This window comes from Erpetoichthys calabaricus, chromosome 3 (assembly GCF_900747795.2).
Source record: "Erpetoichthys calabaricus chromosome 3, fErpCal1.3, whole genome shotgun sequence".
Taxonomy (NCBI): domain Eukaryota; kingdom Metazoa; phylum Chordata; class Cladistia; order Polypteriformes; family Polypteridae; genus Erpetoichthys; species Erpetoichthys calabaricus.
Genome location: NC_041396.2, coordinates 247,181,959 through 247,204,936, shown reverse-complemented (window position 1 = coordinate 247,204,936; position 22,978 = coordinate 247,181,959). Strand labels below are relative to the sequence as shown.

The window sequence follows — 22,978 nt, the reverse complement described above, 5'->3', positions numbered from 1 at the left end:
TTCACAGCCTTTGCCGGGAAGCTCGAAATTGAGCTCAGGTGCATCCTGTTTCCCCTGATCATCCTTAAGATGTTTCTGTTTCTTCATATCTTAGGGAAGGGAAACCCCCACAGACACACAAAGGCTCAGTACAGACAGTAACCAGTCTTGGATTGAAAGACTGCTCTGAGGCAACTGACGCAACCCTGTGCTCTCTACTAACAGCTAGATGACCTAGAATTGCTATCGTGTTACTTCCTCACCATTTTTTGTTGAATGATGTCTTTAATTAGAGTCTTTGTGAAAAAAAGAAATCTTAAATTGATAAGGACTTTTCTCTGAAGAGTGGTTTTTCAAATGTATGCAAAAGCTAAACATAATATCATTAACTACTATGGCATGTTTTCAAAAAATAAGCAAAATTGTCTGTGTGTACCAAATGGCAGAATATACCACAAAAGAGAAATTTTGTTGTAAACCTGTTTTGATAGTATTTTTAACCTTTTGGTTAGTTTTTGTTTCCAATTTTTATTGTTATTTTATTTTAGCATTGTGTTTCTGACTCACATCAGCACCATTTTGGATTACATTTTGTTATCTGGTTTTTCTGGCCCTATTGTTATTTGTGGGTGTGACATGATGTTGCCACCATTACAAAAATGGCGCCATGCAGTCCTTGGTATCTCAAAGAACAAAGAATCACCATCAATAATGCTAGTTAAGGAGAAGATTTATTATTAACAGAACCCTTTTCTGTTGTTTTGTGGACTTCTGATTGTAGTTTATGTTTGGGCTTTGCATTATGAACTTTTGTCTTACTGGTTTAAGACCATCACTAGTTTATTGACCATTCTTTGATTTTGCTCTTTAAAACTTTCTTAATCTCCTGGTCTTCCCTCAAATTTATTATTATGGTCTTTGACACGATAGAATGGAAATGATTTTACGTTAATTTGTTTAGGTTATGGCTTGGTACTTTATTTACTTTAAACATAATAAGCAAAGGGAATAATGGAAAATTAGTTTCAGAGTTGGTAAAGGTGGTCCTTGTGTACACAATGGTGGTGTCACCTGACTCTTGTGATTTGAACGTTTGAACGTTTGACGAAAGTTCATAATTATTTACCATTGAAATAAAAATTCTGGGATCCTCTGCATCCCTTCCTATTTTTAAGGACTGTAATTATTTTATTTAGCTATTTATTTACAATTTGTCTTTTCTTGTTGCTCAGGATGGATTTGCAGTTCACACATCAGTGAATCCAACACATATAAAGAATAACATGTTTCTAGTTAGCATGCTTTTCCCTTTAAGTTTTGGTCTGCAGGGCTTCTCAAACCTGACACAGACAGACACAGACATAAGTTCTTTCACACACATGGGCTTTCATTTCAGTAGAAAATGTTTTTCAGTCATTTCCCACAGCACAGCACATCACAGTACAGTATAGCCAAGCATCAACAGTAAAAGCAGCACACAGCAATGCCTTCTTTTCTCTCTCTCTCTCTTTTAGTGTCACTCTCTGCCCTTCCACTTCCACTCCTCCTCCAGCAAGCTTCGTCCCTCTTGCTCCCGACTCTGGCTTCTGGAGTGAAGGAAGTGGGGTTCTTTTATGCTGCACCCAGGATGACTTCCGGTGGCCTGTTAGTATGGTCCAGAAGCACTTACCCGTGAGGCGGAAGCCCAACAAAGTAGGGCTTCGCAGTCCCTGCAACACCTCCTGTCAACACCCATGGAACCCAACAGGGCTGTGCCCAACTCCAACTCCCATGACGCTCCATCCGCTCCAACCCAGGGGAGCTGCAATCTAGTGCTCGGGGGGAGATAATGCCCTGTATATGTTCTCTCCCCTGGTCCTTCCTTTAAACAGGCGTTTTGGCCAGGCAGGAGCCCTGGCCGTCTGTAAAAAGTTGTGAACACTGCAGATCCTGGATAACTGTGTAAAAGTGCCTCTTAAACACATGCTCTTTCACAAAGATTTTGGTGCTACTTAGGATTTTTACTCCCTGCTCTCCTCCTCCTGTAGCTGCAGCTGTATTGAGACTATAAGCAACATTTCTTTGCACTGCTAATATTCATCTAACTCTAGAATTAACTTTAGCATGTTGTTACTTCTCATCTATTGTAAATTTCATTTGTTAACATTGTACCTTCTTTCTAACCACGCCACTGTCTTTTGTGTGTTTTTTTCACTCTAAATAAAAGTGTCTGTTAAATAAATGATGAACTACTCATCCTGCGGTGGGTTGGCACCCTGCCCGGCATTGGTTCCTGCCTTGTGCCCTGTGTTGGCTGGGATTGGCTCCAGCAGACCCCTGTGACCCTGTGTTCGGATTCAGCGGGTTGGAAAATGGATGGATGGATGGAGAATGGATGGTTGGATGAACTACTTATGAATGATTACAATATGACATTTAATGCACCAATTGTGTAATTTCTGGAACATCTAAATGATTCACAGTTCCCCTTTTCATATAAAATGGAGGCTGGACGTGACATTACATGACCTAAGCTCTGGCAAAGCCCAGAGAGAAGTACTGCACCTGCATGGCTTTAGTAACAAAAGTGTGTCACATGTTTGGCCAATCACAAGTGATTTCACTTGGGTTTCTTCTCTGCAGACTTCTTGCAATGTAAATGTAGAGGATAGGTAGACACAGAACTATTGTGTGCAGTGTGTTTTTCCAGTTTTTTTTTTCTGATTGCATAAGTTTGTGTGTGCAAAGTATCTGAAATGAAAAAAAAATCACCACTGCATTCAGTACATATCCACTTTCGAGCACCACTCCCCCTGTATTCATGAGTTAAAAATATTACTGTCAATAGATATCTCAGTTTTAATCGTTATACACCACTGCTGGGAGGCGTGTTTTGTTTTGGATGTGCTCTGCAAAATGGGGGGGGGAGGCTGGGGGGAGAGAAAGAGAGCAAGCTATTTCTAATCCATCCATCCATCCATTTTTCAACCCGCTGAATCCGAACACAGGGTCATGGGGGTCCATCCTTTTAATCCTTACAATAAAATTATAGTAAAAATAGGCTTCATGGCAATAACTCCTGGAAAGATTAGAAATTAAGGTCAATGCTATCTTATATAATAATGTAATCTTAATTTAAGACTACAAAAAGTAAACAATAGGTCAGAAGCAATGTCTCTATGACCAAACAGTTAACTTTGTGAGCTGGAATGTTAAAGGTTTTCAATGAAGAATTAAAGAGAAAAAAAGTATTCTCTCACTTAACAGGCCTAAATGCTAAAACAGTATTTTTACAGGAGACCCACTTATTGAGTAAGGATCAGTTTCGGTTGCACAGAGATTGGACTGGCTAAATATTCCAATCCATCTATACAAAGAAAACTAGAGGTGTGGGAATTCTTATGCAAAGAACAATTTCATTTGTAGTTTTAGATGTAGTATCTGATTCTGAAGGGCGATATGTGATCATCATGGACAATTTATTTAACTGTAAAGTGATTTTGATAAATATCTACGCATCCAATGTGGATGATAAGGACTTTATCCAAAACGAATTTGCTTCCATTCCTAATGTGAACACTCATAAGATTGTAATGGCTAGAAAATATTACTGAGCAACATGCCAGTTGACCTAAGCGATTATGAAATTCCACAAGGCAGCTTGCATTTGAAAACTAATAAACTGCTCTTTCTCCCTTAACACTATTTAATCGATGTGTGAATTATGATGATGAGATGAATAATCCTTCAGTGTTACATTGTGTCATTTAGAATTACATGACAAGGACTGAATAACTTTGAAATTTTCAGTTCCAGTTTTCAGATATTCAACATAATATACACTTGAATGGGTATTCAATGTGACAGACCTAACAGACCTGGAACATAACTCATTCAGGAATTCTAACAAATACCATAGTCAAGTCAAGTCAAGTCAACTTTATTTATAAAGCACTTTACATACAACAGCCGCTGACCAAAGTGCTGAACATAGGCTAAAATAAATTTTAAACAAAAACAAAATAATAAATAAGTAAAATAAAATACAATAAATGAAACTAATTAAAACATAGTAAACACAACTAAACAGAGTTAAAACAGAGTAAAATCAACTGCTCACACAGGATCAAACGCCAAACCAAAGAGGTAAGTCTTAAGAGCAGACTTAAAAATGGGCAGAGAGGAGGCCTGTCTAATGTGGATCGGCAGTGAATTCCAGAGCCTTGGAGCCACAACGGAAAAAGCCCTATCCCCCCTGAGCTTTCGCTGAGTCCTAGGCACATCCAGAAGCAGCTGACCAGCTGATCTGAGTGAGCGGGAAGGAGAGTGCATATGCAGCAGCTCAGCGAGGTAGGGCGGAGCAAGCCCATTTAAGGACTTAAAAACAAATAAAAGAATCTTAAAATGAACTCTAAACTGAACAGGCAGCCAGTGCAGTGAGGATAACACAGGTGTAATGTGCTCATTTTTTCGCGTGCCAGTTAAAAGGCGTGCAGCAGCATTTTGCACCAGCTGGAGCCGAGACAGGGTGGACTGGCTAACACCAACATACAACGAATTACAATAGTCCAACCGGGTTGTAATGAAAGCGTGGATTACTGTTGTAAATTGATCTTTGGAAAGAATGTTTTTTATCTTTGCCAAACGTCTCAGCTGAAAAAAACAAGATTTCACCACCACGCTGATCTGACCGTCCAGTCTAAAATCCTCATCTATCCTAAAACCCAAATTTGTAATGACAGGTGTACCATATTGTGCAAGGGGACCCAAATCCACAGGAGCAGAAGTAGAAATAGACCCACTGGTGCCCCCAGGACCGAAACCTATAACCTCTGTCTTATTTTCATTAAAATTTAAAGAGTAAAAATTTAATAGAGTAAAGACTGTGACAGAATTTTAGGGGCCAAAGAAATGAGGTCACTGAAAAGTGTACAGTATGATGCAAGGCTTGAGGAAATGAGCGCCACCATAGGACAAGATCAAGTACATTTTGAAATTTAAAATGTAGTATCTGTACACAACTTCCTAGGAGGCTCTCTAATATAGAACAATAATTATTTAAGGATGCTTTCTACCAATTGACTTCTTATACCCTATCTTGAAGAATCATAAAATAAACTGCTGTATCTCTCTTACTGGGAATATGAAAAAAGAAACTTCAGCTTTTTGTTTTAATAAAATCATTGACTTAAAAAATGCTTAATGTAAACATTAAATGTTAAATAATTTTTTTAACATTTGAAATAACTTAAGAAAATATTATTTTGGAGGAAATTATAAATTTGTCAAACCACTGACAACAGATACAAAAATATTTTCAGGTAATGGCACATATGTTGGACAGTGTTTCAGGGAAGCCATTTGTTAAAAAAGTGTCAACTTCCTCTTTAAGGTCATAACACATTAGACAGGTTTTATTGCCTTATTTACCTACCTCAGTGTAGAAACTGCTTTCTTGTGTATGCTTAAACCTGTGGAATGTTACAGGAAAGTAATTCTATCCATAAAGTCCCTCTTTTGGCTGTCCATTAAGTCTCTATTATCAAATCTGTGATACTGACAGTTAAATACTTACATTCCATACTGCACATAATATTTTGTAAGATTATTTCCATTCCCCGGCTTCCAGAGCAAAAAGATATTCAAATCTTCAAAGCAGAATTTCACATCAGTCACTGTCAAAGGCGATGTTTTTGAATTTCCTTAAAAAAATATATAATTATTTTCCAGTATTATTAAGAAATAAATCTACTTTTGCATGCTAACTAGCATTAGTACATCTTATAAATCTTGTCTACAAAACATTATTAATATTAAAAAATAAAAACAGCAAATATTCAGACATAGAAATTAATCCATCCATCCATTATCCAACCTGCTATATCCTAACTACAGGGTCACGGGGGTCAGACAACACAGGGCGCAAGGCAGGAAACAAACCATGGGCAGGGTGCCAGCACACTGCAGGACACACACACACACCAAGCACACACCAGGGACAATGTAGAATCGCCAATGCACCTAACCAGCATGTCTTTGGACTGTGGGAGGAAACCGGAGCACCCGGAGGAAACCCACGCAGACATGGGGAGAACATGCAAACTCCACGCAGGGAGGACCCGGGAAGTGTACCCAGGTCTCCTAACTGCAAGGCAGCAGCGCTAATGTAATGCCTCATAGATCCATCTACCTGTGTTTGAATCCCATGCCTGGTTGTTATCTCTAAGGTGTTTGCATGTTCTCCCCTTATTAGTTTGTGTTTTCCTCCCACAGCAAGCCCTGTTTAAAGCTGCGTCAGACCCCAGGCTCCAGCAAAGTGTGTTTGATATTGTTATCCTATCTTAAAAAGGTAGGACAGATAGAATTAGCAAAGGGAGGACATGACTATATTCATTTTGTTCTCAGTATAGCCCAGCGTTCAATATGCCAAATACAATTACACCACATTCAGAGTACAAAACAAAAGGTTCCCATTTTTCCGTCCATCTCCTTATTGCCTGATCTAGTTCCAGGTCACTGTGTACAATTTTAGTCTCCATATTACAAGAAAGACAGCACCAGAGAAAGTCCAGAGGAGAGCAACAAGGCGGACTCTGGGACTAAAAGGTATAAATTATGAAGAGACATTAAAGGAGCTGAACCTTTTCAGTTTAAGCAAACTGAGATTAAAAGAAGGCATGATTGAAGTGTTTAAAACTATGAAAGGAATTAGTACATTAGATCCTATTTGTTAATTTAAAAGAAAGTTTGCATCAAGAACATGTGGACATAGTTGGAAACTTGTTAAAGGCAGAGTTCAGACAAAGAATGGAAAGTTTTTTTTCACGCAAAAAACAATAGACACATGGAATTAATTACCAAGTCATGTGGTGAAGAGCTAGAATTTAGTGACCTTCATATCTCGACTCGATGCTATTTTGGACAATCTAGGTGAATAGGATGGACACTGTTGTTGGGCTGAATGGCCTGTTCTCATCACAGTTTTCTATTATTCTGATGTTTCTAATGTATAGATAGGTGCAGAATTAGCTAAAATACAGGAAGTAGAAGGTTATGTTGTGAGGAACCTTATCAGAATTGGACAATGTTAAAAATGGTGTCATTCAGGGTTCAGTTCTAGGGATGCTGATATTTTAAATATGCAAAAAAGATCTGGATTTGGAATATAAAAAACAAGTTGGTAAAATTTGTAGCTGATACCAAGCTAGGTGGATTTACAGATAATTTAGAATTGTCTGAGTCATTACAGAGGAACTTGGACAGCATACAGGCTAGGGCAGATTTGTGGCATATTAAACTTAATATACAACAACAACAACATTTATTTATATAGCACATTTTCATACAAAAAAGTAGCTCAAAGTGCTTTACATAATGAAGAAAATAAAAATAAAAGACAAAATAAGAAATTAAAATAAGACATTAGTTAACATAGAAAAAGAGTAAGGTCTGATGGCCAGGGGGGACAGAAAAAACAAAAAAAAAACTCCAGACGGCTGGAGAAAAAAACAAAATCTGCAGGGGTTCCAGGCCACGAGACCACCCAGTCCCCTCTGGGCATTCTACCTAACATAGATGAAATAGTCCTCTTTGTATTTAGGGTTCTCATGGAAGGACTTGATGATGATGATCATGCAGACTTCTGGCTTTTAAATGTAAGTAAATGTAAACTATTACAAGTAGGAAGTAAAAATGTTAGGTCTGAATAAACAATGGGAGGTTTAAAAATTGAAACTACAGTATACCTTATGGTAAGGATTTAAGAGTTGTAGTGTACTCTTCACTATCAACTTCTAGACAGTGTTCAGAAGATATTAAACAGACTAACAGAATGCTAGGTTATAGAGCATGAAAGTTAGACTTAGAATTGATAACACACTGGTGAGGCCTCATCTGGAGTACTGTGTGTGGTTTTGGTCTCCAGGCTCTAAAAAAGACATAGCAGCACTAGAAAAGGTCCAGGGTAGAGGAACTAGACTGATTCCAGGACTGCAGGGGATGAGTTATGAAAAAAAGATCGATGGAGTTGAACCTTCTCAGTTTAAGCAAAAGGAGAATAAGAGGTGACATGACTGAAGTATTTAAAATTATGAAAAGAATTAGTACAGTGGATGGAGACTGTTATTTAAAATGAGTTCAACAACAGCACATGGGTATGGTTGGAAACTTGTTAATTAGGAAGTTTATCTTCACAAAGAGAAGCATAGACATGTGGAATAAGTTTCCAAGTGTTGTGGTAAACAGTAGGACATTCATAACTCTAGTTGATATTATTTTGGAGGAATAAAATGAGTAAGATTGGTGAGCTTTGTTGGGCTGAATCAAAAATGTTCTAAATGACAGCATTGGTTGCAAACAGAGAACCAACATGTGGACACAGCAAGACTTCATCATAACACACATTCATGCACACCAATACTGAGTTAATTTAGAGCACTCAGTGAGCCTAACACGCATGTCTTTGGGATGAATGAGAAAAGATGTAATACCTGAAGGAAAACCCTTGTAGACACAGAGAAAACATGCAGACTCCCGAAGCAGTGCCTGGGTTAAAGCTTTAGACCCATGAAGCATCTAGACCTATGAAGCCTATGAAGCAATACGATGCCATTTGCATGTTACAAGCAGTTATTGGGTCAGAGAGGTGGAGTAGATGGTGTCAGGAGCTGCTGTTGACCTTCTACCGCTCAACAATTGAGAGTGTTTTAGCATACTGTATTTCAGCATGGTATATTGGTTGTACAGAGGCAGAGAGAAAAGCTCTGCAAAGGGTAATATCCATGACAGAGAAAATCATTGGCTGGTCTCTGCCATCCCTAGAAGATACCTCAAGTACCCAATACCTCCGCAGGACATGGAAAATCAATAAAGACCCTTCTCATTCCGGGCAGTCATTATTCACACGACTGCCCTCCAACTGGCAGTATAAGAGCATTAAAAGTAGAACCAAAAGATTTGCAGATAGTTTTTTGTCCTTGGACCATCAGAATTTTAGATTTGAAAAACTCAAGGAATTGTGAATAGTTCCCCCACCCCCCCCCACCCCATTATGTACGGTGATTACTTTAGTGGATAATAATTTACGTCCCTTGTTTATTTATGTATGGTATTTATTTGCTATAGGATGTGAGCTTTTTATATTATTTGTTTTGTCTGTTTACAGTTGTAGCTTTTACAATTTCATTGTACTGGTACAATGATAATAAAGTATTTCTACTAATAATTCTAATCAGTAATAACCCCAGTGCCACTGTGTTTCTCCACGCAAAATTATATGCAACATAAGTACAAAAGCTGGAATAGTGCAGAAAAGAAAAACAAAATAAATACGGTATATGGTTTTTTTCCCTTTCTCTAATAGTAATATGTTTTTAAAGCATGGAGAAATGCTATTTCCATATTCCATTATTTAATATAAGCAATAATCTCAATGGACTCATGATACAGGAGGATGACAATAATTAGAGCAGAATACTTTGAAAGTCTACCGATGTAGCTATCATTTGTGACAACACATCCACTTCAAGTACCACCAAACAATACTGAAAAGAGAAGGGACATGGGAAGCACTTGTTAATCTCCAAATGAACTGTAATAAATATATTTAAAAAGTAAGAAACATTCATAAAATAAATAAGAAAAATCTTCAAGTTAGCTGTGTATTACGTTTATAGAGAAATACCCTCATTAAACAATTCACCACAAAACACTTAAGAAATGAAGCTGCATGAACTATTAACAAAATAGTTTCAGCTACTGGCGGCAAGCAATGTGATCCTAGTGTTTGAAAGCATAGGCAGGCACTGTGTTCTGCTTGGTATGATACTAGACATTAAACTACAAATCTGAGGGTTCAGTCCTCACCTCTGACTCACGGTATGACCCTCAGCAAGTCACTTAGCTTGCTTATGTTCAAGAACAAGTGAGTAATCAGTTATTATAATACATCTCAGGATGATAGTTCACTATGGAACATGATATTTAAGAATAAAGTTTTTCAAATTTCCAGAGGGGCTTATATATACTGTACATGGTGATTTTCAATTATGTACTTTATTGAACATACATCATTCAAAGCCAAGGTGTCCAAATTACAAAAAATGAGTGCATTTATACTTTCCATTTTAAGCTCACTGATAAGAGACACACAATGGAAAAGTCACAGGGAAGTAGCAGTAATACTCGAATTGTCACATTTCTTTTTCATAACTATCTTGTCTAAATTTCATTCTCTTACAGACCTTAACTCTTTTTCTTTCCCTGACATTAACTGTCACATTCATTTCATATCTGACAACTTCCATCTTCCATCTCACTAGCAGAGGTGATGTTACAGTTGTTTTCTTCAGTTTTTCTGTGTTTGTTACTTTCATTTTTCTGCTTGACATCACATTCTTTTTTACCTTGGGGGATTTCCATAATTATTGCCTTCTTCAACCATTACAGATTTTTATACTTTGATTCTTAAATAACTCCACATTTGCTACTAGCTTTGAAAAAGTATTGAAAGTTTTGACAGTTTTGTCTTGTCTTTCAGTGCTCAATCTGTTAGTGCACATAACTATCCACCCACTGCGCTGAAGTCTTCTTCCATTCTCCTCTGGAAAACACCTTCAGTTGAGTGGATGGCAGTACACAATGAAGAGGATCAAATGGTCAGATAAATGGCACTTTTGAACAAAGCCGGAGTCAACTATCCCAAGACAACTGACTCACAAATTTCTAATGTAAAGATGTAGTGTAATCCCAAGAAATTTACAGCTTTTCTTTATTTGTGAACAAACAAACAAACAAACAAATAAATAAACAAATAAGGCAAGCTTAGGTATTACAGTATACACAATTGGGATTCTGATGCTTTAAAGACTCAGTCATATCATACAGGTACATGGTATTACATAGTAAATGGTACCACACTACATAATGTCAGAGAAGAGAGACTAAACTGATTCCAGAACTTTATAGTATGAGCTATAAGGAAAAATTTAAAGGAGTTGAATCTTTTCCGTGTAAGTAAACAAAGATTAAAAAGTGTCATGATTTAAGTATTCAGAATTATGAAAGGAATTAGTATAGTGGATCTCAGGTATTACTTTAAAATAAGGTCTTCAGCAAGAACCAGAATCTTCTTAAAGGTTGTCAAAGTTTTCTGCACGTCTCAGTAGTTTATTCCATATTCCCACATCATGGGGACACACATGTTCAATAAGTTGATTAAGCAAAAATTGTGCAGATACATATTACTGTACCCAGGGATAGATATTAGATATAGATAGATATTGTTTTTTTGATTTTGATATACTTTGTTAATCTCCGAGGGGAAACTGTCTTTTTGCATGACCTTTGGGGGATCAGAGGGCAGGGTCAGCCATTGTACAGCACCCCTGGAGCAATTTTTGGTTAAGAGCCTTGCTCAAGAGCCCAACAGAGTAGGATACCTTCTGGCAGTAACAGGATTTGAACAAGCAACCTTCCAGAAACCAGCACAGATCCTTATATATGGAATGAATAATTACCAAACAGCATAGTAGGCATTAGCACAATGAGGACTTTCAGATCTTCGCTTGATATTTTTTGAAGAGTAAGATGAATAGAGATTAAGCTGAATGGCTTGTTCTCATTAAAATTAACTTATGTTCTTCCCAGAAGAGGTCCCAGTTGCCAAACAAGCTGATGCCATGTCCCTCACAGATGAATTATAGCCAGCTGTATAGGAACAGAAGTATGCTGTAACCCTATGTCTGACTTTTCGTTCAGCACCTCTGACTGGCAATATCTGATGTTGTTTATGCCGGTATACAACCCCACAATTCTTATAATATGAACTAACCTTTACAAACATAATCAAGGACAATCGAGTAGATCATGACCAGTCTAAACATTTCACAGAAAATCAAGCATTGAGATATTAGAGAATTCTAAAATTATATATATTTTTGATCGAAATGATCTATCTTTTTTCATTATAACCATAACCATGAATAGCTGCAATGACATAATGGTGAAGCTGGTGGTGCAGGAGGTGCAATTTGGGGAACTGTCCAAGTACAGTATGTATTCAGAGCTTCCCTAACTGGTAGTTGGCTATGCTATTTTATAGTTTCGCTTTTATATGACTGTTTATGTCTATAATGATTTTCTGTGATTTTATTATTTTATACACACACAACAAATAAAAAATATCTTATTTGGAGAGTTACAGTATAATAACTAGGATAGCGATCTATCTATCACTATTTTTCTAAAGATAAAAACAATGATAACCATGACATTGGAGCTCATGGACCTTTTATGAAACCTTTTAGGATCCTCACCAACTCAATTTGGTCTATTTAATAAAAAGCTATCAGCTTGTAAAATTACTGGGTTGTCCTTAATGATGTGAACAAGCAAAGCCCTTTCAATTCAGGTGTGCTATGCTGGGGGCACTATATCTCACAGCTTTCACAAAGTGTCCAGTTCTTCCAAAACAGACACCTTTCCATAAAAGAAGATGGAAGAACAAAACATTCCAAAATTAGAGAAAAAGATTACCTAGCTTGATTTTACTGTTGATTTAACTTCTTGAAATTAACATCTGTGTGGAACAGAAAAGCAATACACCATCAGGAAAAGAAAATCTTGTTTAACAGGAAGAGAGGATCATGGACAATTTTTTTTGTTTCTGGACAAATTGTTTGCCTTTTCAGCAGTGAGTTGATATGGCGAGATGGTTCAAAGGCTGGACAGTGTAGATACGAAACGGGCCGGAGGGCATCCTAGCCAGGAGAGGGGATGGTTCCTTACTTGGATGGGAGACTCCTAATAGGCAGATAAGCATCCTGGCCGGGGAGAAAAGAAGGAGTAGACCCAGAAGGAAGGATCAGAAAAGATGGATGGACAGCCCATTGAAAAGAAATCGCTGCACACTAGATGGTAGCAGCACTGGATATTGGTACCCAGTGGAAAGTCAGCAGGGCATGCTGGGAAATGTAGTCCAGCAGAGCAGCCCTGCTGGAGTCACTGGGTGCCACAAGAGGGCGCTGCAGGGTGACAAGCACTTTGCTGTAATGGACTTCTGTATGACCCGGAAGTACTTCTATTGGGCAGGGGCCCTGGCACTCCCAGGTCCTTAATAAAAGGGGCTCCACTCCCATGGCCAAGCGAGTTTGAGCTGGGAGGAAGAAAGGCAACATTCGACTGGAGCAGGGCAGTGCAGTGGTGAGAGAAATTGTAGTGGTACATTGAATTGTGAAGAGAAAAAAACCTGTGTTTTTGTGCTTTTGCAACTTTGAAGAAGAATTTGGTGAATAAATCAGCCTTTATTTGAACCTGTGACTGTGTGTTTGTGTTGGGGTCTGGGCTCGCTGATGCCCCGGTTTCCATCAAAACAGCTTGAAGAAAAACACTCAGATATTGAACAGTTGTGATATACAGACATGCAGTAGCAAAATGTATTAGCTGTTTTTTTTGCATCAACTTATTCAAGTTTGGTTTACAGAAAATTAATACATTACATGATGCAGTTGACCTAAATATCACTTCTCCCTCTTTCTCTCTGTTACCAGAGCATTCTTGCAAGATCATAGTTATGTTAAAGATTTGAGGTTGTATTCATTTGGCCTTGTTTTGCTTCTGGATTTTTACAGTTCACAAAAGCCCTGAGCTAATTTTAAAGATACCCTGCAGGTACATGAATGGGCATAATGGCACAGGAATTTTGCCATCCAGCGTGTTGGGGAAGCATATACTCTGGAAGGCAGGACTGCTGTCCATTACAATATTTTATATATGAACCTACTAGGCTCCCTGGGACACACCAACTGAAAAGATACAAACCGGCCAGCTAGTTACACACAAAATATCTGACAGTTCGAATTTCTAAAAAAGAACAAAAGGCATAACAGCTGATAAAAGAGGTGTGACAGTCGTAGTGGACAAAAAGCAATATGTCACCGCAATTGAGGAAATGCTTCCTGACACCACCACCACCTATGAGCAAAATGATTAACACCCATTGTAACACAATGGACAGAAAAAAGAATGAAAAATATTATCATTTTCATCACTTCACATCAAACGGCTACCTCAAGACACTTATTAAACAATGCCTATATAGGAGACGCCCCAGACAACAGCAAACAGTAGATTCCAACTTTATCCGTCACCACACCCACCCTTATCATTGTGGTGTGTCAGAAACTACAGCACGTGTCCTGTCTATATCTGGGATCAAGATAGTACATGAACCAGCAAACATGTTACAGACTGTCATTTTCAATGCCAAATGCAAAAATTCGACTACACAGACAAGAAATGCAGTTTACACCATTCCATGCAAATCATGTCCAGTGGTATACATGGGGCAAACATCTAAAACACTAGCAACACGTATCCAGGAACATCAAAATGTCATCAGAAGGAAAGACCCTCTGTCCCCACCCCCACTCCTCACTCGCTATATATTGCTTTTGATTCATATATATCTAATCATTTTCCTCTGATGATGACACCTGGTAGGTTGTCAAAACCTTAGGAATAAAAAAACAATTTTAAGATACGTGACTTATTGTCTCCCAATGTGGATCTCCAGCTATAAACATGCAAACCGTATCACAAACCTTCGCTTCCATATATATATATATATATATATATATATATATATATATATATATATATATATATATATATATATATATTCTAAGAGATAGCAGTCCAACCTCAGGCCCTCTTCAGCCTCCCATGCCCCTTCCTGCAGGTAATTGCGGCTCCTACATGCCTCAGCCAAAGCGGGAGCAGCAGGCCCCTGCCAGGCACCCTTCCCTCGCCCAGGCACCCAGGGTTGCCGACCTTGCTGTCAAGGGCCCTCCTGAGGGAATTCCAAATAAAAGACGCCATTGCGGGAATTCCGATGCTGGGACCGAGTACAGATGCCTCCGCTGTGACCAGGCTGGACATCCGGCTAGGGAATGTCACCTCTCCCCCGCTCAGTCCATGGAAGTCGGCTTGGCTGAGGTGTACTGCTCCCAAGTCCCCTCTAGGTCTCTGAAGAAAGACAGTTTCAGGGTGTCTGTTGCGTTGGCTGGCCGGGAGATCCTCGCCTTGTTGGACTCAGGTAGTGACCTCTGTGTGATCTATCTTGACTGGCTGCAAGAGACTCCCTCCTCTGGCACGGAGCGAGTGAGCATACATTGTGTTCATGGAGATGTTAAGGACTATGAGACTGTGTTGCTTCCTTTGAAGTATAAGGGATGAAACTTTAAAGTCTGGATTGTTATATCTGATTCCTGCCCCTGGCCCTTGTTGGTGGGGAAGAGGAATATCCTGTTTCCTAGGATCTTGACTGACTTCAATTAGCTGTCACGGACTCTCCCAGGAGCTTTGGAGGAAGGGCAGGGGCTGTTGGCTAACAGAATTGACCAGGGTACCGGCCTGGAAATTGAACCCGATCTCTCCAGTGAGGGGGGCTCCATGGATTTTTTCGAGCGACTGCCCGGTCCTTCTACCTTTTCGGAGTCTAGCAAGCAGACGGATTTTGCACACTTGCAGGTTGCACCTCAGACTGCCCATGAGCTCAGTGATATCCTGGTCCAGATCTGGGAGGAGATCTCCCAGTCCACCATCCGTTGTCTCATTAGGAGCATGCCCTGACATTGTGAGGCACGCATATAAGCATGTGGGGGCCATACAAACTACTGAGTATGATTTTGAGTTGCTGCAATGAAATTTTGGCAAAATGGACTAGCCTGCTACATCATTTTTTCACTTTGATTTTCTGGGTGACTTTGAATTCAGCCCTCTGTAAATTGATCATTTTCATTTCCATCAAACCATGTGGCATCCTTTTGCTCCTAACACATTACCCAGTCCATATCAGTATAGATAATCAAGCATGATTTTTTTTTCCCATTGAGATCTGATGTGTTACAGACAGCATAACGTTTTTGCACGGCTTCTCCAGACTAACTTTCACGTCTGTCACATGTGCTCAGGGTGAACCTGCTCTCATCTGTGAAAAGCACAGGGTGCCAGTGGAGGACCTGCCAATTCTGCTATTCCATAGCAAATGCCAGTTGAGCTCCATGGTGCCGGACAGTGAGCACAGGGCCCACTAGAGGATGTCAGGCCCTCAGGCCACCCTCATGAAGTCTGTTTCTGATTGTTTGGTCAGAGACATGCACACCAGTGGCCTGCTGGAGGTCATTTTGTAGGGCTCTGGCAGTGCTCATCCTGTTCCTCCTTGCCCAAAGGAGCAGATACCGGTCCTGCTGATGGGTTAAGGACCTTCTACAGCCTTGTCCAGCTCTCCTAGAGTAACTGCCTGTCTCCTGGAATCTCCTCCATGCCCTTGAGACTGTGCTGGGAGACACAGCAAACCTTCTGGCAATGGTATGTATTGATGTGCCATCCTGCAGAAGTTGGACTACCTGTGCCACCTCTGTAGGGTCCAGGTATCGCCTCATACTACCAGTAGTGACACTGACTGTAGCCAAATGCAAAACTAGTTACAAAACAGTCAGAAAAGATGAGGAGGGAAAAATGTCAGTGGCCTCCACCTGTTAAACTATTCCTGTTTTGGGGGTCATCTCATTGTTGCCCCTCTAGTGCACCTGTTGTTAATTTCATTAACACCAAAGCACTGATTAACAAGCCCCTCTTCTACTTAACTGACCAGATCAATAGCCCAGAAGTTTCATTGACTTGACGCTATACTCTGATTAAAAAGTGTTCCTTTAATTTTTTTGAGCAGTATATTATTATATTATATTATATTATATTATATTTTTTTACTTTTCCTGAAGACAATACACATGGCCTTATCATTGTGAGCATGATAATTAACAGCAAAACAAAACCCCTGAGCTATGGGATTGAATTCCTAAGAAATGAGGTTGAGAATGAAAAATCAAAGTTTAATTTGGTATCATTTTAATTGCATGTGATTAAATATGTCCACTGAAGACTAATGCAAAGTAAAAGATGACTTCAGTTTTATTTGCTCATTTTATAATTTTAAACACTTCTGACATGTCTCCTTTTAATCTTTGTTAGATTAATATGAAACAGTTTGACTACTTCAATCTTTCCTCATAGCTCAGAACCTAAAACAATAGAATAACATTGTATCTCAGGAGAAACTGTTACATGGCAAGAACCTCCCCTGGACAGGACACGAGTCCAACATGGATCATGCTGACATTAATAATAATAATAATACATTTTATTTATATAGCGCCTTTCCCATGCTCAAGGCACTTACAGAATATAATAAAGAACGGCAGAATATACAGTATATAGCATTGTACAAACCAGATAAATAAATAAAGAAGATTAAGACAGTAAATTCTGAAAAAAAACAGACAACATAATTGATGGTCTATTCACATTCACATTCACATGCATCCACACTCAAAATCAATTCTTCCACCATTTTTCAAATTTGCTTTTCAACTTTTCTATCTAATGGTAGGCTCTTTATTACTACAGAGAAAGAAAACTTTTCAAGGTTAATTCTAGATTGGTTATTACTGTGCCCAAAGCTCTTTGCATTATAATAATAAACCTCAAATGACATATCCAGCTCAGTTAACAGCTTTATTCACAATAGTATGACAAGGATGTAGATAGCCACATTGCACAAAAAATGGAGAACATAGGCATGCCTTAGTCTTGTAAAGAAAAAAAACAATGAAGGCTAACATAGACCCAACAAAGCTATAAAAATGGTAAGATATTAAGTATTGTGAAAGTCAGCTTATTTTAAATAGCTGACTTACTTACTGAATATATGAAGGCTCAGTTATTGTTATTGTCTTTTATGTTTAGTTCTTTGAGACACACATATTGATATCATTATTATAGATATTATTAATTATTATGAGCAAAAAAGGAAACAAGTGTTACATTTCAAACACAGTTGAAACCTACACTGCATCCCAGATGAAAAAATAAACAAATGTAAACTTAAAGAATAAAAATAAATCTTTACTTACCACTTAATACTTCTGTCCAAAAATACACAAACAGACACAGCAGAATCATTGTCATGTTCTCTTTTCCCAATGTTCAAGGTACCTCTACTGTTCTTTTTATGCTGTATTGAACTTCCTGTTTGTGTGAAACATCAGAAGTCAGAACACTTTCGCTGCATTAACCAGATATACCAGTTAGATCATTATTATATAATTATTGGCTGGTATTAAATAATAGCCCATTTATCCATAATGCTACACACTATACAATGACAGCAGCAGTGTCTAAACAATATGACACATAAACACAACACTAATGTCATTATGAGGCATTTTGGTTAAACACTAACAAATGAGTCTTAACAGCACATGCTTATAAACTAATTGTAAATGGCAGACAGACCTCTGTCATTTGATATGATTCCAGTTTTGTCTCTGACTATTGAAGCTGGCAACACCACTCCTGCAGAGTTCTGTGAACAAGGAAGGAAAAAATTTGTTAAAAAACAGTTCTGTTCTCCCATTTGTATGAATAAGAATGTCTTTGTAGTTTTTTCTCTCAAGTAAGATTTCTTAAACTGTTTTTGTGTGCTACATGATTTCATCTCACATTTCAGCTATAATGTTTCTAAGGCAGAATATGATGGTGCAGGTAGCAACATTGCTACACTGCAACCATTGAGCCTTGATTTGACTGAAGGCTTCTGAGTAGAGTTTCAAATGGGATCTTACTCACCATTCCAAGACTTGCTGTCTGCTCAGTTAAAATTTTGATGCCCTGTTTGAGTGAGTATTCAGTCATTCCTGTCTTGCACCAAATGCTACCTCGGGAAAGGTCAGGATACTTGAATCCATGTTACTCTCAAATATAAAATTAATTTGAGAAAAATGAAAAGAGATATCATTCAGTGACTTTGTGATGTGGAGATTTCACAATATAGCATCATCTAACTATTATGTGATGCTTATTTCACATAGAGGAAAATTTCAATTTTGTTAACTGAACTTATTATCAATTATTAGTCACATATAGTACAATTTCCAGCAGACCCCCGTGACCCTGTGTTCGGATTCAGCGGGTTGGATAATGGATGGATGGATATAGTACAATTTCTCCATAAGCCACAATAGATCATGTACTATAAACTCTAAATGCTGGCCTAATCCAGTACAGTTTAACGTTAGGACTGTTTGTTGTAATTTCATGACCCTGTTGTTTACGGTAAGAATTTTGCTATGTTTAACTTTGCCAAGTGTTCGTTGCAATATGCATATGCATGATATTACTGTTAGCCTTTATAAAAGGCAAATATAGTAATTGTTTTGTGAAAAATAAATCAAAACAAATTTAAAGTAGAACCACATCTAGGGACACAACAGTGGGTGTTTTAGAGAGAAGGTGTACATATCTTATTCAATGCCCATATTATAACTGTAATGATGATACCTTGCTGAATGTACTATTGTTTGCAGGGCTCAGCAGTGGGAAATTTAGATTCAGCCTAGTAAGCAAAACTATAAAGCATGTTAGAAATACTACACTTATAGTGAAGAACTATGCCATCAGGGCATGAAAGCAAAGCGAGTAAAGACAGTGAAAAACAGAAAATTCAATGGATTTAGTTGTGCTAAGAAACAGTAGTTTTCACATGAATTTTCGGAAAGGTGATGCAAAAATTACATTCAATGAATTTGTGGTCAGAGATGCCAGTGAGTGAGCCAGAAACATTGATATCATTAAGACCAAAAGAGCAGATTATGTCTAATGTGTGACTAAGAATTTAAGTAGGAAAAGTAATATGCTGTGTTTAATTAATACATTCAAGAACAGCTGTAAATTCTTTAAAAAAAATAACAGTTAATGTCCACATGTACATTTAAGTCCCCCAGCAGAATCACAGCAGAGCACACAACTGGGGCAAACATAAGAAGTTAATTTAATGCATTTTATTTCATTTTGGGGGGGCAATAAATTCATACAGTAAACAGATTTCAATCAGTTCTGCACCCATCCACATATTACTACCTGAGTGACTGCAATTTCATTTCATATGGCTAGCTCTGTTACCCAGCTCTGCCAAGGTGTTAGAGTGGAAAGGTAAAAGGTAATTAAAATTATATATTACCAAACTTTATTACCATTAAATCTGTTGCATTTAGTACTTAACTATTGTTAGTTTTGGAAAGCTTCTTTGCACATGATATTCTGGATTTTTCCTTCTCGTGCAAAGAACCTCAGGGCAGATTGGGTAATGAGAGAAATGCTTGATTTAAGAGAAGTTTATTGTTATGGATAGAAATAAAAGCCAGTTTTTTGGTTGAAAGGAAAACATGCTAATAATCACACCCACATCACAACCTGCATGGCTGGGTTTTTTCTGTCAGTTGATCACACTGTTATGTGTCTTACAACTTGCTCTGAACCCAAGCTACCCCATGCCCACCATCAAAAATCTGACTTATGTTTGGAGGTACCTGTGTGCCAATTTTCAAGTCTGTGGCTTGAAAAACAAAGTCGTGCATAAAGAGCAAACAAAGATTGAACTTTATAGAAATAAGTATGTAGTTCCTAGAGGACCCTAGAGGAAAACAGCAGTGTGTGTAGTTTGTGTGTGGAGGAGGTCACTTTTCTTTACCTTTTTTGTTAACTGGATATTACTCTGGACATGGAGAGCTACCAAATGTCCATTAAATGATTTAAATAAAATAATTAGCTTCATGGAGGACTTCTGGATAAATGTCACATTCTGGAAGAGTGTTGGCCTTTTTCCTTTTTTGTTCTATTAACCCTGTTCACTGTGTCTAAATTGTTTAAAATGCCCTTAATATTCAGAACTTAATAGGTGAGAGCTTTAACATAGTATGAATTAAAAGTATTTACTATTTCATTTTCTGTAGTGACATAGTTGTTAAAATGCTGTCTTTGGAGCCAGGAAACTGGATTCGAATCCTGGCTCCAGCACCATCTACTGTATGTGAACTGTAGACTTTCTACTTGTTTTTTCATGACTTATTTACTGGGTACTGCAGTTTTCCTCTCACATTCTAAAGACAGATGTGACTTGGCACCTCAATTAAAAATTAACCTGAGTGCATGTAATCTGTGATGGACTGGTGCCCTGTCAAGAACTGGTTTCTGCCTTGTGCTTGATACTGCCATGACAGGATCTTGTACTCCATGACCTTGTGCAACTGGATTAAACAGATTTGGGAATATATGTGTGTTTGATTTCTATTAACATTTTAGGCAATTCATTAGTAGTAGTTATGATTTAGAGTAGAGCGCTCAATGTGTCTCATTCTTCAGTTTCCCTAAATTAATTTTTTCTGTGTCTTTTTTTTTGTCTTTTGTCCTAACAATGCATTGATCAGCCTTTGTTTGAATTAAATTCACTTTCTCCTGCTCAGTCTTGTACTTTGAGCCAAAGGTGTTGTCTATGGAGGTATGTGATCAGTCATTGTCACCACCTAAAATGAGTGAGTATTCTAAGCACTTAAGGTCCAGCTCATAGTGTGGGTTATTCTTAAAGGGAAAAGACACAGTGTCTTTCAAAAAACTGCCAGTTCTGTTGATTAACCATTATTTCCAGGAAATCTGTAATTTTTCTTTTACATTGCACATTATATTGGAATATTAATCATCGAAAAACATCCTTACTGTCACATGTGCAATAATTTAATTTGTATAACATTTAAATGCAACAGATACTGTATAAAATAGTTTTTAATTGCTTATATATCATATTTTGTTTATTTTTAATTATCACATGCAGGAAAATTATGCCTGTCCTTCTAGACCTTTTCTTCAGTTCTTCAGCTTTGTTGTATTTCCATGGTTGGTGCTTTTGTGTTTCATGTAAAGAATGAATTTCTCAACAAGATTTTTTAAGTATATAAATTAAAATTGTGCAGACAAAAATGTTGTCCTCTGTCATATTGTTTTTCTTTTTTTAATCTTTTATCTGTTGTTGGATTTAAATGGTTACTGAATATCTCTTTTATAGAAAGGTAACCTTCATGATTTACTATCCTTAAGCAACTTTACAATGATGATTTTCAACAAACAACCTGCAGTTTGTAGAGAATAATGTTGCCTCTTGTATTTGTTTTTATATTAGTCATTGGTAATTTATGATAAATTAGAAAAGGTAAACCAAGCAACTGATCATAGGTTTCAAAAGGCAGACTACACTGCATGCACACAAGAGTGGATTCTGTTGTGAGTGTGATTGTTTTAAATTTCTTTAAGCAGCAATCACTGATAGTTTGAAGTATTATCAAGAAGGCCCACCAACACCTTTACTTCTTTAGATGTATGAAAAAATCCGGGATGTCTCCATCTATTGTATGCTCACCAGCTTCTATAGCTGTTGTTACACAAGTTATGAGAACACAAAGCAGCCTGATAACTCTTCTGGGTAATATGGTTAGTCTTCTGACAATGGATGTTTAAGAGGAACTTCAAAGATGCAGCCACTAAGGCCTCTAACTAGGAGATGCATGTTTCTTTCTGGTGTAAAATTTAAAAAAAAAAGTTTTTTTTCCAAAAGACTGAAAAAAGAATTGAAAACAGAAGGAAGTATTTTGTTGTGGGACATGAGTTGTTATTTCAAGCCAGAGGGTTTAACTGTAATCGTAGTTTGACAAAAATTGCTAAATCTTTTACCAAAATTCTATTATTTTACCAGAGCCAAACACTAAGATAAAAATCAAATTAAGACAAAAAAGCTACACATCTAAATCAGAATATCAAAATCCAAACTATCTAACTGTACTTGTTTACTGATCAAATTCAAGTCTCAGACAAAGGGACTCCTGCTCTGCAAAGTATTTTAATAGCGAATCTTCATGATCCAAGTCAGGGAGGAATTCCACAGCATCCGGGCAAGATCCTCTACCAACCCATTCTCTGCCTGTAGCGGCTGCTAAAAAAGAGATTGTGACGCACTTACAATCTAAATGAAATAAAAAATTGTAATCTTCCTCAAACAAAGAAGTAAAATTCAAACTCATATATAAAAACAAAACTCAAAAGTTAACCTTTTAAAAAAAATCTTGTGAACCCCCCC

The 22,978-nt window shown here is 37.7% G+C and overlaps 2 protein-coding genes across 2 annotated transcripts in view; one reads left to right on the top strand and one right to left on the bottom strand.

Annotated features, from left to right (window-relative positions):
* Window positions 1-18,036, bottom strand: part of LOC114648737 (interleukin-20 receptor subunit alpha-like) — a 29,376-nt gene extending 11,340 nt beyond the window's left edge. The window contains exons 1-2 of the mRNA XM_028797944.2: window positions 17,931-18,036; window positions 5,534-5,660 (exon numbers count right to left, since the gene is read on the bottom strand). Of these exons, the coding sequence (XP_028653777.1) occupies window positions 5,534-5,660; window positions 17,931-17,985 (182 nt within the window). The 5' untranslated portion in view covers window positions 17,986-18,036. The remainder of the gene's footprint in view (window positions 1-5,533; window positions 5,661-17,930) is intronic.
* The window catches only part of LOC114647575 (solute carrier family 35 member D3), a 1,087,183-nt gene that overhangs the window by 186,732 nt on the left and 877,473 nt on the right, over window positions 1-22,978 (top strand). The gene's annotated exons all lie outside the window — the stretch shown is intronic.